Source organism: Cololabis saira, chromosome 23, assembly GCF_033807715.1.
Source record: "Cololabis saira isolate AMF1-May2022 chromosome 23, fColSai1.1, whole genome shotgun sequence".
In the NCBI taxonomy this organism is placed as follows: domain Eukaryota; kingdom Metazoa; phylum Chordata; class Actinopteri; order Beloniformes; family Belonidae; genus Cololabis; species Cololabis saira.
Genome location: NC_084609.1, coordinates 19,167,802 through 19,187,376, shown reverse-complemented (window position 1 = coordinate 19,187,376; position 19,575 = coordinate 19,167,802). Strand labels below are relative to the sequence as shown.

At 40.1% G+C, this 19,575-nt stretch overlaps 1 protein-coding gene across 5 annotated transcripts in view; it reads left to right on the top strand.

The window, feature by feature from the left end:
- The window catches only part of grm8a (glutamate receptor, metabotropic 8a), a 360,407-nt gene that overhangs the window by 305,072 nt on the left and 35,760 nt on the right, over positions 1-19,575 (top strand). For all 5 annotated transcript variants that reach the window (XM_061714149.1, XM_061714148.1, XM_061714150.1 and 2 more), the window contains exons 9-11: positions 812-958; positions 4,712-5,133; positions 5,705-6,071. In XM_061714149.1, coding sequence (XP_061570133.1) covers positions 812-958; positions 4,712-5,133; positions 5,705-6,071 — 936 coding nt within the window. The remainder of the gene's footprint in view (positions 1-811; positions 959-4,711; positions 5,134-5,704; positions 6,072-19,575) is intronic.

The window sequence follows — 19,575 nt, the reverse complement described above, 5'->3', positions numbered from 1 at the left end:
ATGCTGCTGTAAACAGAATTATAGCAGTTGTCACTTGTAGAGCATCAGTAATGGAGAGGTAGAAGACTAGGCTCTTCTGCAAAATATATTTATTGCTTCTATTACAAAATCTTTATTCTATTCTGCGTGAGTGTAAGACTACAAATAAAAAGTTACTAGTGCTAAAAAAAGCCATGTTGATATATTTGAGAATAAGTTGTGATGACACACTGGTGTTTAAATTTTGAGTGTGTATTTTACTCCCTTATCTCAGTGTTTAAATTAATCCCACTCTTTCTATACACGCTGATGTTTTTATTTTTTATTTTTTCCAGCTGACTGTTTTTGTTGGACTGATACTTCTGTGCTAGTAACACTTCATTTTACTCAGCATTCATGGACGAGATGCACCGCAGGGACTCGGCACACTCACACACTCTCTCTCGAACTACAATTTAAACACACACGCAAACTAGACATATGGAAAGCCCAGGGATTTACTGCAATGCTAGACAAGAGCACAAACGATGATACAGATGGCCTATTTGTGCCAGATCTGATTATTATGTGATTGCCGGCTTCCAAAGCTGGTGTTAGTTTTGAGCCTGGAAGCATACAGGAAAATGATCAGAGGGTCCACTTCTGTTAATTGCTCTCTAAAATCCCCTCAAACACATGCTCTCTGCAAGGTATCCAGAGTTAAAGGACTGCTAACGTACATCAGCGTGAGCTTTATTATTTGTTGTTTTTTACGCACAGAGGAGTTTTTCTTTTCCCTTCCGAACACACAATTAATTGCTGGTAAATGTGGATTCTTCTTCAATCCTCTCAGATGGAGGCCATGCGTTGGAGGACGGGCGACCCGTCTCTGCCAGCCTCCGTATGTAGCCTCCCCTGCCGCACTGGAGAAAGGAAGAAAGTTGTGAAAGGCGTGCCATGCTGCTGGCACTGCGAACGCTGCGAGGGCTATCACTATCAGGTATGTGTCTTAAAAAAAACAAAAAACATCAGACACCAGGACTCAAAGGTTTACACCAAACCCAAAATGACACAGGTAAAAATGAGCAATGTAGTCTTGAGTCATGGCATTTCTTATATCAGCATTTTCAATGATTATCAATATGCATTTAGTGGATAAAACTATCTTGTAAAGGCAAAAAGACAAAATTGTTCCGTTTATTAGGATGAAGCTGATGCAGGAATGTCTCAGCCAAACTTTAGCTTCACAGGCTACATAAATCTTTATTTAGAAATTGTCACAGTCAATGATTTAGTGAATATTTATAAAACGGGGGCTGCTGAAACGGCTTTTTCTAGTTTAAAACCTGAACCAGACTGCCTGGTATGATATATTTCGTGGCTTTGTACTCTGGCAGTCGGTGGCAGTATGAATTTGGATAATCATTAAAAGTTGTTTTTGCTTTGTGCTTTTTCAAAACGGCTCCCAGTTTGTCTACCCACCTGGTTTGAGCAGACTCACATGGAGAAAAAGGCAGACTCTGATTATTTATTATAAAAAAGAAGGATATATACCTTTCTCTTCTCTCTTCTCTGCCGCCAATAACTAAATATGACAAAGCACCCGCTAGCACAGCTTAGCATAGTCACTGGAATTTGTAGACCGAGCTGTGATTGATGCTTTTCCTCTCGCATACACAACTTGGGGGCAGACTTCCTCTGGATTCAATGCTGATTTCCAAGGAGCAGTACGCCATTGAATAACATAACTAACAATTTTACAAGAGTTCATGCAAAGGAAATGGTAGCGGCTGGCAAGACTATGCAACCGTTGACCTAAGTGCTAAATAACTACCTAAAAATTCCATAATGTTCTTATTTAAACTTTGTGATTCATCTCTCAACAAACATGTAAAACAATGTACAAAAATGTAAAAGACAGTATTGAGTGCAGGAGCAGTGTTGCTATGTGCAGTTGGAGAAGTCACTGAAGTCTATCAGCTAACACCAAGGAGATCAGCTTCCAAAACCTGTTGTTCTTCCTCCATGTATTCTGGCTCAAAACAGTGTGGATGTACAATATCAGGGCAGCACTAATCATCAGCAGTTTGAGCCAAATATCATTATCTGATGACTGAAGTTAGCCATAGTTGGCAAACTCATTAGTCCCCGGTCACGTGCTGGTCACATTTGATGCACAGGTACTCGTACTTCACCAAAACAAGAACACAGTTCCTTGTTTTATCTGTTTATAACACTGTTGTTTCTCCTTTTACACTGTTATTTATGCATAAGTTAAATGCACAAGTTACAACAGGTAAATGGGAACATTTTTAAGTAATTTCAAAATGTATTTTGGGCTGGAGCAATCCACTTCCAGTGACTATGCTAATCTAGGCTAGCAGGGACTTTGTCAGAATTGCTTTTTGGAGGCACAAAAAAGAAAACAGTATTTACCCTCACATAAAACCCATCAAATAGGCTTATTCCCTTTGACTTTTTGTGTGCTTTTTTGTTTTTATTTTAATCCAAAGTCGTACCTCAGAGATACATCCTACACCTGTTTTAGAAATTGAAACTTATTTATAAAATATATTTATGACATATTATTTATAAGACTTGTTTGTGGAAGCAACAGCAATCACTGCTTGTAGAGAGCAAGTGTCTAACTCTTGCTAAACAATAAAGTTGTAGGAGCTTGAGAGTTATATATTTATTAAACAATATATTGCAAGAAATCTAATTTTAAGCAATAAAAAAAGTGTGCCTCTTAAGTGTCCTATTTTAGATGTATATATGCAGGAGCAAACCCCACAGATGCTATTACAGCAAAGTGAAGTGTGTAATATGTGGTGAGGGAAAGGGTCTGATCACACATTACAAAGATACATTTCATGTCTTAATTATATCTTAAGGACAATTTAGTGGCCCAACATCCTTCTTATTATGTAAAAAAAAATTACGTGGAGGCAAGTGCATTTCCTTCAGTCGGAAAAACATAAAAGGAATAAAAAATTATTTGGCATAGTGGCAACTTACACAATTAGCAGCCAATACTTAGTTTATATGTTCTTTAAAATGAAGAAGCTATGTATACCTCCCAGTAATTTTAGAAATGAGCATAGAACATGAAAAATAATGATCAAATGTTGGAAAATATAATAATTATTTTCCCTTCCAAGAGGCGGATACTGTGTGTGCAACTGTCAACCATGCAGCTGTGGCTTAAGTTGTTAAAATGTTTTGGTAGTGAAATCCTTGGGGGTTTACAGCATCTTTACAGTATCTGGAAGTGATGGCACAGACACTTTTAGTTGAGCTCGGATGGTAGATGAAGTGGCTGCATACAGATCTAATCAACTGTAGATGGTTCTTCACTGGATGGATATCTTGGTTTCAACTGGCTTTTGGGTTCTGAGCATTTTATTGACCCACGTCTTGAATGAAAACATTTTCAGTTTGCAGTTTTCATTGGCAAAATTGCTGAATTTGCAGTACCACAGGAGTGTGTGCCGTACACTTAGATTACTCATTTTTAAAGTGACTGTTTTAAAGAGATGCTAACGTCACCTCCTGAAACCAGCAGCTATGAGCAGAGGTAGGTAAACATGATTGAAAAGGGGGCTTTCGTACTTTATCTCTGTGGTATTTTGAGCAGAACTTACCACATATATTCTGTCACAGTAACAAAAAAAGGGTAAGATATACACTGTAGGGCTGGGTGATATGGCCTTTTATTAATATCTCGATATTTTTAGGCCATGTCACGATACACGATATATATCTCGATATTTTGCCTTAGCCTTGAATTAACACTTTGATGCTACAATCACACCAGTATGATGATTCTATATGTCTACATTAAAACATTCTTGTTCATACTGCTAATTTTAAACTTTCATGCAAAAAGGGGGAAATCACAACTAAGTCAAATTTACCACAACTGTATTTATTAAACAGTTACTAAGCAGTGCGTGGCACAAACATAAAAATTGTCATTTCAAAAGAGAAAGTGCACGTTGCATCTCTCTGACTCCCCGTCTGAAGAACATCTGCTAAGAACATGTTCTGGTCCCGGTTTTACCTGGTTTGACCCGGTTTTACCTGGTTTTACCAGGATGAGCTGCTCTGAGCAGGAGGGGCCTTTAGAACACCTTTATATTCAGACTAATGTAGGTGTAGGGACTGCAATGTTTCATCCTCTCCTCCTTTACTTTGCATCACTTTCACTTACTTTTAGAAATATGACGTCATATAGTCTTGTTTGACTTTGTTTCGATGATAATGATTGATTTCATGTGGCCACATTTAAGCAACACTAGGTGAGGTTTCTCAGCTCTGGAAGAGAAAGGCTCGGCTGCGCGCGCACGCATGTCGCACTGAGTGGCTCCTCGGCTCTCCGGAGAGCCGTGCGCGTCGTGCGAGGAGAAAACATCCCCTCCCGTCTTTACTAAACAGTCCCAGTTTGCTTTGAAAAGAGTCCGTCGCGCACGACAGCACGTGACTGACGTGTGTAACTGGGTGCGCTTTTTTTATCTCTGTGAGAAGGAGAGACGAGACGAGAGAGTGAGAAAAGCCTGTAATTTAATGCCCACGGCTAAAAGCAAATGCGTGACAATGCATACTCGAATATTCACGATACAGTCATTTTGTACATCGCACAGAGTAGAAGCCGAGATACATCGAATATACTCGATATATCGCCCAGCCCTAGTAAGATATGTCACCGTTAAAGATGATGTTTAACACACATCATCACAACTCTTTCCCCTAGGCTTCAGAGTTCACCTGTGAGCTCTGTCCATACGAGATGCGACCAGACATCAACCGCACCGGGTGTGTTCCCATCCCCATCATCAAGCTGGAGTGGCACTCGCCCTGGGCCATTATCCCTGTCTTCATCTCCATGCTGGGGATCATCGCCACCTCTTTCGTCATGGTCACTTTCGTCCGGTACAACGACACGCCCATCGTCCGGGCGTCTGGCCGCGAGATGAGCTACGTACTGCTGACGGGAATCTTCCTGTGCTACGCCATCACATTCCTGATGATCGCCACGCCGGATGTGGGCGTTTGCTCTTTGAGGAGGATTTTCTTAGGCTTGGGCATGTGTTTCAGCTATGCAGCACTGCTCACAAAGACCAACAGGATACACCGCATTTTTGAACAGGGGAAGAAGTCTGTAACGGCACCCAGGTAAAAACAACAAATACACCACCTGGCTATGATTATGCACATTCTGTTTGCTCTTGTGTGTTTGCATCTTCAGTACGTGAGGGAAGTGGCAGTTAATGCTGCCAGAAGTGTTTTTTTTTTCTGCACTCACGACTTAACTTTCACTTCCTCCTTATTAAACTAAGTGCAATTACTAATTTATTTTTTTATGCGTCATGAGCTCACGTGCACATGCTGAACTGTTTGCAAACAGTGTGAGCAACAATGCGTGTGTGTCAGATAAGTGGCAGATGTGTAAATGCTGGATGTCAAAATTATCAGGATTGCACAAATGAACAATGGGGAAATGTGTTCATGGAGCTAAAGTGGACACCATAGTGTTAGAATTGTGAAAGCAATGTAACTCCAAGGCTATAGGAGGACCCTCTGAGATTAAAATTGTATAATTCTTTCTGTTCTGCCTTCAAGGCGTTTCAAAAGACATTATTATCTGGAAGATTTTATGAAAAAAAATGAATTTTATAGAAAATTATAGTCCTCTTAATACCATTATGCACCACGTCCTCGTGACAGCAATCTCCTCCTCCTGCAGGTTCATCTCACCTGCCTCCCAGCTCGTCATCACCTTCTCTCTGATCTCAGTTCAACTCCTCGGCGTCTTCGTCTGGTTTGCTGTGGACCCCCCTCACACCGTGGTGGACTACGGCGAGCAGCGGACCCAGGACCCCTTGTCGGCACGTGGGGTTCTCAAGTGCGACATCTCAGACCTGTCTCTCATCTGCTCCCTGGGTTACTCCATCTTGCTCATGGTGACGTGCACAGTTTACGCCATCAAGACGCGGGGCGTGCCCGAAACCTTCAACGAAGCCAAGCCCATCGGATTTACCATGTACACCACCTGTATCATCTGGCTGGCGTTCATACCCATCTTCTTTGGGACGTCGCAGTCTGCAGAAAGGGTGAGTGCATATCCATCCATCCATCCATCCATCCATGCATCCATCCATGCATCCATCCATCCATCCATCCATCCATCCATCCATCCATCCATCCATCCATCCATCCATCCATCCATCCATCCATCCATGCATCAAGACACCCATACATCTGACCATCCATCTCCAAAATGTACTCTTTTGGGCTCACTTAGTTGGTGAAAGCCTTGTAAGTAGGTCAGGCCATGAGGAAGCAAAGTAAGTCCAAATTATGATCCTCCCGCCACCATACATTGCCACTGGGATAGTTTATTTTTTCTTAGAAATATGCTTGAAGTTTTCACATGTTGCGCATTAACCTTGCTGCTGTAACGCTGGAATTTCGCAGCTTGGATCACGTCTATCTTCCCATCTATATCTTTATTTTATCTGTATTTATATCGATCTCTTCCTTTCCCCTTCTCAGATGTTTCTTTTATTTGCACAGATATGAGAAAAAAGTTATCCATGTAATCAACTAAGCAGTAGACCAAAGTTATAACTTTCGATCTGGTGCTGGATAAATTACAGATGTGAAGTTATGTAATGCTATAATCTCAGCTCTCATGGCCACAGTGCTTCTTGTTATAGTAGTTAAACTTTCTTAGATCATTTTTATCTTCATCATTATATTTTCTTCTGTCTTTTAGTCTCAACAGCACCATTGCCATTGTGCATTCCAGCGCTGTAAAAGTTAACATGTTAGTTATGATCCAACCTGTATTTTGGGCAAACAAGAAGGGATGTAGCTGTAATAATTCAGGGCACATTGGTCACATGACACATTGGTTTTATGAAGAATGGTTTTGAAGTCTATTTTCCTTAAAGAGTGTAATGCACAAAAAAATAAATAATATATACTTTTCCTTGTACGGCACACCACTTTTGAAGCCAATGGAAACTTGGCAACCATATGTCAATCAAAGTTAGCTGTGGCTAGCGGCTTTTTCAACTGACTCGCGTTGGAAGAGCTGCAGACCTGCTGGTTTACATTTACAGCAGAATATCTGCAAAAAATACCATTTCACGCTGTTAGTGAGGAAGACAGAATTATTTTCGTTTAGCCGATGCTGGGTGAGTATCAACTTCCGGTTACGAAGTGATGATGGCTTCTCGACTATTAATCAAAAGACTACGCCTCATATTACAAATATATGTATGTCTTTATATAAATGCAAATGTGTTGGTTAAAAAGAAACCAACCCCCCTCAGTTTTGTGATGGATGGTGGTTTTCTTGAAAAAGGCTGTAAATATGTTTATGAAAAACTGCTTAAAAATGGGGGGTATTTCATAGATTATGCAGTTTTCAATTTCAATATCTTTTTAAGGTAAACAGAACATAAGAAAAAAATATTTGTTTGATTAATTGTGATCACGAGGAAAAGTGCAGTTAAAAAAATGAAATTGTTGAGACATAATATTTTGCTTACAGAAAGATATGAGACGCTGGACGTTGGTACGTAGACCAGAGGGACACATCATCCTGTTTTATTTAGTTTTTTAAGTGATGTCGTTCAGAGGTTGTACAGTGGTATGTGGACTAGTGCCCACTCCAACTTGAAACCAGAGAACATCAGAACAAGACCCAGTTCAATCCTTTTATGAAAGGTTTGGGGTGTGAGTTTATAGTCGATGCTTGGTGTACACATTGAGCCACACACCAGGTTAATGGCCACATGATTTCCTGGGTTCAGCATTTCCCTGAAGAACACTTCATTGCAGAAATGTTGGTGTTCATGGAAAGACATTTTACAACTGTTGCTATACAACTGGCTTAGAGACCAAGATCTCCAGACAATCCTGTCTAAGTACAAAAGGATTTTCTGTCTGACTGATTGGCTGGATCCATGCCGTGGTGTAAACTCTTAGCCGGTTGCGCTGTCCAGTTTATTCCCCCAACATGTTGATTCCTGGAAGCTCTACGATGCAAGTAAAATGCAAATAAGTGAGCTTTGTATCCATGAAAGGATTCTTACATCCAGGTTCAATCTTATGATTTAGACATTTTCCTTGTGGATGTATTTGTTGTTTGTACATGTGTTTTATTGCATGTCTTTGGAAAAGATTATCAGTTACATTTTATTATAAAGAAGGATTTATGGAACCACACATGTGAAAAATAATACTTCAAGTTTTAAAACAACATAAGTTTCAGTCTCAAACTTTGTAGATAAAAGCCTTGTTGATGATGTAACTACAATCTATTATTGTGTCCCAGTTAGCTGTGTTGCACCACTGCAATTTGTCATTTGTGTCATCACATAAATAGGTGATAAGATTGCAGTGTTTTTTGTTTTTTTCCAGTTTTGACAATTTTCCGATATCTGCCAGTTTACCTTCAGAATGAATAGTCCTTAATCTTTTTTCCCCCTTTTGGATTCACATGAATTTCTATTACAACACATTATTATCAGAGACATTACTCAAACCACAGAGTATGACTACAGATGAAGAGAGACTGCTGAATCATGACCATAGTTGTGCCTATTTCATTGAAAATTGGATAAATGAAAAATGATTTGAGTATTCAGCCCAGTATTCAGAGTTATGCTGAATACATATTTTATCTACCTCTGAGATACAGTATATGTGACATGGTGTGATGTTGGGTTGATATACACATGGGGGAGCTGGACAGTTCGACCTTGATCTGGGTCTGTGAAGTCACAGCAGCCTGCCCAATGAATGACATAGTTTTTAGATGTAGTTAACCCAGGACAAAGTCGTTTTTTTTATGTCTCTTTTTAATTTATAAACCTTTTACTGTTATCTTCTTACACAGACACGTATTGCCCACTCCTTAAGGGTTATTCTACCAAACTGAAATATTGTATATAGTGAAATATTATTTTCATTTTAATGGTCTGCATCGTTTCACCCCCTTGAATAAAATAGTTTATTCGGTCATTACTTACGTCTACACCAAGACCATCAGCTGTGTAACACCGGAATAGCATAAAATTATTTCACTTTGAGAGTATAAATAAACTATTTTACTGATATCATTTGACTCTTTCCAGACTGACAGAATAAAACCTCAACTCTGTGTGTCTAAGTGTCTAATTTGTACCATATGGAATACAATGTACCATGGAAAACAGGGTGAATTCTAGCTTTAAAGGGTTGATCTTTGACACTTGTCATTTCGTACTATAGCTTTAAAATCCAACAACTCCCTCTTTAACAGTCACGTACTCTTAAGATACAACTTAATATGGCGCTTTTGCATTAGACTCCCCGGTTCTACCCGCTATGGCCCCATTTTGCGCTTTCGCACTAGGGCTGAGACGGGTAAAGCCGCTCCAAGTCGATACTTTTTTCTGTAACCATTTCAGCCAGGTTCTTTGCGGGCTGAGAAGGGACTATTTCTGACGTCACCACCCTCCGCGCCTCTGATTGGTCGGGGGGCGGGGCCGTCAGATGTTTGAATCAGGAAGCAGGAGTCAGAGCGAGGCGACTCGCGGCTCGCAGCGATTTTATTATAAAGCGCAAAACGTCTGTTTGGTGATCCAACTCTGTGCAGATGTTCATAAACCTGGTGGCTGAGGAGAAAAAAATTAAAAAGGGATGTAGACGGGCTGTTTTACTCTCAGCCGCTCCCGGCTCCAGCTGATTTCTCATCAGCGCGACATGAACAAAGCGGTTGCGCAATCGAGTACGTCACAGCAGCTTCACCCAAACCTGCCCGCTTCTCCCCTGGCAATGCGAAAACACACGGGTGGAACCGTGCCGTACCGCGCCGAGCAGAGCGGGCTCAACCGGTACTAGTGCAAAAGTGGCAATATTAATTAGAAAAACATTAACTCTCACTTTAAAAATAATTTCACACATGAACGAACAAGCAACAGAGAGTCCAAAGAGACTTTATTTTAAAACAGGTTAACACATGTTAAAACAGCATTATGTCAAAGAATTCCAAGTATACAAAAACTTCAGGAAACAAATGACATCTTTCAAATAAAAATCAAATTTTAAAAATTGCCAGAATGGAACATTTAGCAATGGACTGCACCTTAAGCCGGGCATACACTGTGCGATTATCGGCTCGCCAATTTTCCAGTCGTGCGACTATTTTTCGGATCGGGCCGGATTTTGACCCAATCGTTGGTCGTGCAGTATACGTGGGGTAACGACGAGAGATTAACACCTCACGACGAGATCACGAATCGTGTGCTCGCAAGAAAATCAAATGTGTTTGAAATCCTGGTCGCTCCTCGTGAAGGAATCGCACAGTTGAAGCAGCTACGACCCGATTGGCCTCATCCTTTCGCGAGAGAGCATGCGCAATCTCTGATGTCACGTTAAAAACTATTATTTTGTAGTTTAAAGTGTTGCAAATTCACATTACAAATCATGTTTTAATAGCAGAAAAAAAAGACCGCATTTCCCACGTCTGCCCAGCCAATTCCTTGTCCAATCACGGCGTTGTCTAATCTTTTTTCATTTATCGCCACACAGAATGGCACAAATTGCTAAAGGCTGATTTATGGTTCCGCGTTACACCAACGCAGAGCCTACGGCGTAGGGTACGCGTCGATTTAACGCGGAACCATAATTCAGGTTTAAGGCAGCGTGTTTGTTTTTGCTGAGCATCTTTGGTGTCTCCCACTTCGGGGTTCCTCCTCTTCCAATTCCTTTTGATGTTGCAGTTCCAGTACACAGAAGTCCGACGGGAGGATTATGAACGTATAGTGTGAGCAGACGGGTCGCATCAGAGCATCAGGTCGGACAGTGTGAGAACATAAATCGTGGGCTGTGAACTTTTGAACTCAGCGATCTAGTCGTGCAGTGTGAGATGGGGCTGAATCAAACGATTGAAAATATTGCACAGTGTATGCCCAGCTTTAGTCATTATCCATTGTGAACAAAGACACTCCCCATTTAAAAAATGTAAAAAAATGTAAAAACGTAACAGCACTTGCATAAAAGTGGTACACTTTAGCAGCATTGTGCAATTTGGACTACAACAAACAAGCTTGTACCAAACAAGTTTGTGAAAAGAGTTACTCTAAAACAAAGCTACATAAACAAATGCTCCATCAAAGGCTTCTACAACAGCACCTGCACAAGAACCACATGAATTCTGTGCTTAGACGCAAGTTGATTTGCAGTTTCAAACTCGTTAAAGAAAATCAGAATATAACAAGCATTTTCATTGTCAGAGAAGAGGGGATGAGCTACATATTTCTTTGTTGGAAAAAAAAAGTTAAAGTCTCTAATATGGGAATGTAAACAAACGTGTCTGTTACTGGAACCTATCCATATGTACAAGAGGTTCGACTTCTTCTTGCATCGTACCGTACGCAAAGGGCAATCTCGGCAGGTTCGACCACCCCCCATTTTTTCACAAAAAAATGTCTTCCGTTTTGTCTCCATGTTAACACCACTGAATGGATTCCCTACACTTTTGAAATAATCCTCCTACCGGACTTTCAAATTCTCATTGTCAGAACATATATGTTTAACACATCATCTTGTATATTTGATTGAACTTCATCTAGAGGTTTATCTACATTTTGTACAACAGATTTTATTACAGTGGTTGCAACACCACAGCCAAGCAGTTTCCCAATCAGACGTGCAGACATCTCTTGAGTGTTTTGCCTCTTTCTTTCACTGATTTGGAAACTATGTGGTTGCTCTTCAGAACAATATGGCTCTTCTGAAGGAATCTCAAATGACTGATCTACCGCAGAATTAGAGCGCTTTTCCTCAGAATGATTCACAAAACAAGCTCTGTGCTTGCTATGAAGATGTTTTTCAAAAGCCTGAAAATGTGCAAAGTCTCTGACAACAGCCAATCTTGGGCACATAACAGTTTACATTTCAAACTGGGGTAAAAGCCATGAGAGAACTTAAGATGCTGAACCAAGGCAACAAGTACACTTGTAAACACAACATTGAAGCATCTTGTTGGATTTGTTGATTTTGCCCTGAGATCATTCACCCTGCTGTTATGACACAGACGTACATCAATATTATAATTGGTGGTCTGCACAAATGTGTACATATTGTGCAGGGGCTGATCGTAAAAGATGCCAAACTCATAGTGTGCTTTGAAAAGTTAATCAAAGACTGAGATTGAAGACTAAGCTTGCAGTGAATGAGTTGCCGATCCACAACAATGTAGTAGTCATTGATGGTGCGACACAATGTTCTAAATGCTGAAATGTAGGTCTGCCTCCCTTGGACTGAGCTTGTCTGTTGAAGGTTGGGGGCATAACTGCAAAAAGAATTTCAATGGAACAAAACTAAATCAGATAACAGCTTTCCAACTTCAGTACAACACAAACACTTCACTCAAAGGTGGGGCCACTTACTTTGTGAAACTGGTAAACATGGCTCCGAGTAGGGCTGAACGATTAATTGCATTTGCAATAATATCGCGATGTGATAAAACGAGATTTTCTAACCGCAAAGGCTGCGATTTGACCAGTCACGTGATCTGGTCACGTTGCCGGCAGGGAAAAAAAGTCAACAGTGCCGCGTGTCCGCCTGTAACCTACTGTATCTACCATGGCCTCAGTGTTAGGGCTCGGCCAGGCAGGGCTTTATAAATATATGGGCTTTATAAATGTATTAAATATATGAGCGCGGAGTCGGCGAGGAGCTGTGCGCAGCGCCCAGCACGAGCCGGGCGGGCAGTCGCGCTGTGAAGCCGGATTTATGGTTCCGCGTTAAATCGACGCAGAGCTTACGCCGTAGGTTACGCGGCGACGCGCAACGTACGTTGCGCGTACCGCGTACCCTACGGCGTAGGTTCTGCGTTGGTGTAACGCTGAACCATAAATCAGCCTTAAACCACCTGCAGCCCGTCAGCTCTCCGGAGAAGTTACAGAGCGGCTGCGAGTTGCTGGTTCGTTTTGTTAACTCTGTGAGCTTTATTGGTTTGTTTGTTAGTTTGCTGGTGGTTTTTTTTCTCTCTGTGATTTTTGAGTTATTTATGAAGACGTTCTGAGTTCCCTGTGAGCAGTAGCCTACTCGAGTTGAGGGGGGATGAAATAAAAAACGGTCAAAATCATCCCCTCCTGAAATAAAAACAGTCCAAATCATCCCCCCCTGTAAAACTGCCATCCCCCCTTTCCATCCCTTATGTCATTTCATCAATGAATGTGGTTTTACTGCTATTTCAACATTTAGAGTCATCACCAGAAAAATAACACCAGAAAAATAACTTATTTTACAATTTTCACCTGTTTCAAGTAAATTTTCACTTGAAATAAGTAGAAAATCTGCCAGTGGGACAAGATTTATCTTCTTATTACAAGCAAAAAAATCTTGTTCCCCTGGCAGATTTTTCTACTTATTTCAAGTGAAAATCTACTTGAAACAGGTGACATTTTTTGTTTTTTCCAGTGATGAGTCTTGTTTTAAGTGTAATGAGATTTTTTTTTTACTAAAATGAGACATTTTAACTAGAAATAAGACAAATATTCTTGTTAAGATTTTGAGTTTTTGCAGTAATCCATTTTACTTATCCTGTGAAGGACAGAGTCATATTGATAAGTTCAGAAAAGTGTTTTTTATTGTTGTTTTGATGTATTTGATGTAAGCCCAGTGGATATTTAAAGCTTACAGAAGGCTGCATTTAACTGCTGCTATGTCATTCCTGCAGTATTTCTGCAGGTGTTTTGGTCACTGCTATTATATGTAATATATTATATTATTTGTAATCAGCACAAATTATCTGTCCCCATATGATAAAATCCACCATCCCCCCTGATATTTTTTTTACAACTCGAGTACTGCCTGTGAGGAAGGTTTTTTGTTCCCTGTGGGAGTTTTTCTGTGTTTTTCTATCAAACTACGCCTCGTTTTGCCTAAAGTTTAACCCGGTTTGGTGTCGTGCGATTGGGTTCAGAGAGAACGACCCATGTGTAGACGTGTTAAAGAGGTAAAGGCACAGATTTGTTTTTTTTATTATTGTAATCTGTGCTTTAAATAAATCTGGCAATGTTTATTATAAAACAGACTGATTTATTGCTTGTGTAGTTGAAAAATACATGAGAACAGGACCTTGAAAAAAATAATCGCATATTAAATCGCAATCGCAATATTGAGGAAAAAAATCGCAATTCGATTATTTTCAAAAATCGTTCAGCCCTAGCTCCGAGCTTCTCGAACAGTGATTTTCACAGCCCTCTTCTTCCCACTGGGTGCTGTCATGTCTCTGTCCCAGGCAGACTGTGAAAGATTTAAATGAAACACCGTCAGATATGGAATTCATAACTGCTCTATAAAAAGACATTTGTTGGTTATTTGCAACAAAAAAAAAATCCATCATTCATCTAAGTTGAATCCAATACATTACTCAATGTAATGAAAAATGTGATTCCAATATTCTGCAAATTTCTAAAACAGTAGGCCAAAGCTAGGACTAACCTGACGATTCTTCATTTTCCTCTGAGTTCTCCTCAGCAGACTGACGAAGAGACTCCAGCATCGGTGTGTCTTATTGAGGTTGTTGGCTTCTCTGACGACTTTCTGCCTCAATGAGGTTCCCCACTTTTCCATTAGTTTTCATGAGATTTCCTCTCCAAACATAATTTGGAAATCCTGTAGCACCTTAAAGAAACAAACAAAAAAAAAAAAACGACATGAAACTATAAGTTACACAGAACATCAAAGTAGGAGAAAACATGACAAGCTACACTAAGTTGAGGTTCAAAGATAACTCAGCTAGCCACTATTACTGACCATAAGTAGGTCAAGTTAAAAAGGAACTGCCAAACTTTACTGGGGTGTACATGTCAGCATTAAGAAAAGGGAGATAGTTTGCTGGATTTATTAATGTATAAAAACAGCTGTGCAAAACAAAAGCCTTCATCTTAAGATTTTTGTTCAGAGTGGACTCTCCAGGCTTTTTGTATCAAAGAATCTTGGGAACCGGCTGAAGAGGGTCTCACGTTTCTCAGTATCATGAATCAGTGCTTGTCTGTGCTGAAATGTTTGTTCCATTTTCAAGAAGATCTGCCTTTCATCTGTGGTGCGTCTCAGAAGGGATGTGGCCTCTCTGCATTGGTCACCCTCCAACTGATGCTCTGCAGTCACAGACCTTGCAGACCGTGGTCCTCTCTTGATCCATGGATCCCTACTGGTGGCGCTGCTGCCAGTGCTGAGGTCGCGCTGCATGTTTTTTAGTTTCCAGGCGTTGTCGCCGCCATTACTTTCGGAATCATAGATGCACTCCTACAGTAAATAACATTATTTGCCAGAAAGAAAAAAAAAATCATCGCAATACCTAAAATAACTTTTTACTCAATGTGTATACTTGCATATCCTTTTTAAGAGTCGGCTCTTACAGACAAGGGAACAGTGTGACAATCCCCCATGCATAACGTGTCCTTGCATCTAGATTTAGTGGAGCAGTCCTTAAAAAGACTATAAGATTAAACTTTGATAAGGATTTCTTTCCATGACCTGACATTTTTATTTTTATATGTAGCTGATTATCCTGACTTTACAAGCCGAACAAAAACAACGTACCCATTTTGCTCAATCATAGCTGCAACAGCCGTAATGGGTCTTTAACCTCTCTTGTTTGTCTGTATTCTGAGTATCTTCTCTCCTCCTGGCTTTGCATCCGGGGGTGTTTTGACAAGCTTAAAAGTGTGAAACATCCAAAGTTATTGAAGTAGAGATTTATTCAGGCATCCAAATACATTTGTCAACCCACTTACAATTGTTCAGTTTGCAGCTAACACTTACACAACTGTATTAAAATAAGAATGTAAGGTTTAATTTGTAAGGTAAGATAGTGAAATACAGCGTCTGTCTCACGCAGATATTAAATTGTCCCCATTCCATTCAGAAACTATTTCCCACACAATTAAACCAAGTAATTTTATATAAACAAATATTTTCATCGACCTCTGTCCCAGTTTCATCCACGAGATATACATTTGTTTTTTCAGGGATGTAAAACTTGCCTTTCACTGTACATTTTTGGAGATTTTTATATTTTTCAAATGTAGAACTTGGTCAATTCTTAATATATCACAAATATTCCTGCAAATGTACTATGAAAAAAGGTGAACAAATTTGTAGAAGCGGTCCCGGCCACTTATCTGGTGATGTGGGGACTGTCGTGTCCTTCACGTGCTCGTGAACTTATTGTTGACGTCACGTTTCCTCATATTCTGCACTTCACTGCATCACCAGTGAGTGTCGCCAACGGACAAAACCTCAGAAAAGTGCGTACACCAGCCTTAATGTGTGAGTGAAGGACCGCAACTTTTCACGTTCAAATCACTTTATTATGTTGGCTATGATTGGTATTCTTAAGGTGGCCCAAGAAGCCACTAAAGCTGGAAATGCTTTTCAGCAGCCGGTGCTAGAATTTGAGAGCAACCGGAGAAGGAGCGGGAGAGAAGGACAAAAACTACACACTCAGCCCCCTCCATGTTGTGTTCACTTGTGTTTGAGGAAAAACAAGGCAATAGTGACATTGTCTCCTCTGTAAAGTAAGAAAAAAAGTCAACTAGCACCGATAAATTGGTACATCTTCCTTCAGATGACATTTAGCATGTCTTGCGGTACATTTACTTGCTACAACATAACTGTTGATGTACTTACCTGTGTTTTCTTTTGTCAGAAAAGACTTACACCGCTCTGTCCAAACTAGGTAATCCCGCCGAAAAATAACTGCCGTCTGCTTTTTTAATGCATGCACATTCAGAAATACGTCGCAACGGACACGCACCCGACGTGAAATGTTAACCGTGAGACTCCATCACAAATACACACCCGTGAGAGTTAATGAGTTTAGTGACACCAATAAGTGACACTGTTCCAACACGGGAAGTGTAATTAATGACAAATTAACTCCACAGTGTAAAAAAAAAAACAACTCTCCATTCTCAAACTCTGAAAAGGTAACATTTTTGCATTTGCATTGTGCATCAGTTATGCAACTTTTTCAATCTGGCCTTCCACTAGATGTCCCATAACAGTTTGGATTTTGAAAGGCAGGCACACAAACACACACAACAATATAGTTAATCTTATTAATATCATCACACACATAGCAAACGAGCCACTGCAGCAGCAGGTTATTGATTACATTTCTTGATAGTGAAATTATTCTGCTTTTAAGAATAAAATACTTCATATTCTCATTGAGTTTCATTGAAGGTCATTGATCGCAGGTGTCAGTTTTTGTGCTTCACAATGCTGAACACGTATGCCTTTGTAAAGTAAAGATTCACATCGTCAATAGATAAGGTGTGAAAAGTCACCTAGATGTGGTTGTAAACAGAGTAATAGTTGTTTTGTATGTTTCAGTGCTTTCAAATAGGGTCTTATAGTCAAAGAATATAGAGATAAACACTGAAAACCAAAAGTCATGTAAGAATCATAAGTTACACCACGTTAAAGAAATTCAGGGACAATTGTCAGTGAACCCTTTTAAATGCATGGTTTTCTGCTTGATCTTCATCAAAGTCACAATAACAGGCAACCACAATGTGCTTAAGCTGCTAACTCGCAAACACTTATAGTTGTGTCTTTGTTGAAGGCACTAATTAAACATCCATAGTACTGGTGAAGAAGTCAGTGAACCCTCTGAGTTTATAGTTGGTCCAAGCCACCTTTGGCAGATAGCACTTTCAGTAGCTGTGGATCAGTTCTGCACAATGTTCAGGAGGAATCTTTAATCATTGCTCTTTAAAATCTGCTTCAGCTCAAGCATGTTTGTCCTTTATGAAGGGTTCCCTAGAGGTCATTCCTCAACATATTTTACGGGTTAAGGGCTGGGCTCTGACAGAACCACTCCAGGATGTAGTTTTCCTTTGTCTGTTGACATTCAACGGTGGATTTGCTTCCCTACTTCTGGTCATTGCCCTGGCTCAAATCCGTAGACCATTCACAGACTTGTGTGGAGCTTGATGACAGGTGATGATGAGCCCATCATTTGAATCATACGTGTTGGAGCAGAGCAACACTGCAAACATGCAGGACAGGGTTGAAGGGTGAACTTGGGAAGTTCAGGCTCTGAGTCAGCAAATCAAACTCAAATCATGATACTCCCTCCACCACGCTTCACAACTCTGATGGTGTTTTGATGATGGTAGGTTGAGCTTTTTTTGGGTCATACATAATGCTAAATATTCTTCTCATTTAATTAAACTTTTTTCATCAATCCACAAAACTTTTTCCCGGGTGCCCACTAACAAGAAGAGTAGCCACAGAACTACGCTGCCAGGACTTTTAGACAGTCTGTCGAACTGTTCACAGATGGATGTCTACACCTTTTGAGATTACTTTGTATCTTTTGCCAGCCTTATTGCAGATCATATTAATTATATTTCTTAAGAGATGATCTTCTTGTGCAGCAAAGGGTCTCATCTACTGTTTATTTGAACTCAGTTTGACTTTCTTATATCAACCAATGTAACTCTTAATCACACCTCCAAACTCATTTCATTAACTGCACTCCAGGTGTGCAAACTATTGATTCAGTTAGCCTTCGTTGAAGTAATTAGTCTATGGATTTGCTGACTTTTTCATCTATTTCTGTGAATGTTTAACAGGTATGTTCAGCAAAAACATGATAAATTGTCTTTATTTGTATGCTATCAGCTTAAACACATGTTTTTATATTATTGTAACTTTAATGAAGAACACATATTTACGGCAAATTAATACAGAAAACCAGTGAAAACCAAATAACTTCGACAAAGTATTCTTAAAACACTCAGTAATCAACTCTTAACATATCTTTCTGTTTGGGAGTGCCAGTCAGCCAATTTTCATTTTTCCCTTTCCACCCCGTCTCAGCCCATTTTCCTTTCAAGATTGGTGCCAGCCTCAGTTACACTGGCATAAACCCCACATCAAAGTCATCCCATCTAATCTCACATCAGGGAAATTATACTGTTGTTGGGTGGTTCGTGGCGCCTTTCCTTTTCTCACTCATTTTTTTCACCATAGCACTCCAAGTTTTGGGGTAATTAATAATTCAAGAACTTTTGAGTGACTTCTTTTTTTTTTTTTTTATTTCCTCCCTCCAAATTGACCTTTTTTGTGTCCCCACTTCCTGACAAGAGTCCGACCTGCATTACCAAACAAGGAGGTCACTTGTCTTCCCACAGATATAAACTCCATCCAGTTCATCGCTGCTGGCTGCTCCTGTAACCTTTATGCCACTGAATGTGAATGACGGCGCGCTTCTGACCTTCTGTGTGTTGTTTGGTGTTTGTTACCATCATAGGTGATGATGTGTCACGGCGCTTGTAGTGAGCGTTCATGTGCGAAGTCATCCGTGTGTGTATTTTTGACCTTATAAAGAGTATATTTTTCTGTGTGTGTGTATGCAAGTTATCTGCCATGTCTGACTCGATGAGTTGAACATCATCCATGCCATGTTTGCTCTGCTAATTAGCATGTCCACCAACAGCTTCAGGTTTATCTGCATTTGAGTGTGTTTGTGTGGTGCATTAGATTTAATTGGAATATCCACCAGTGCACGTTTGTGTGTCTCTGAGTGTT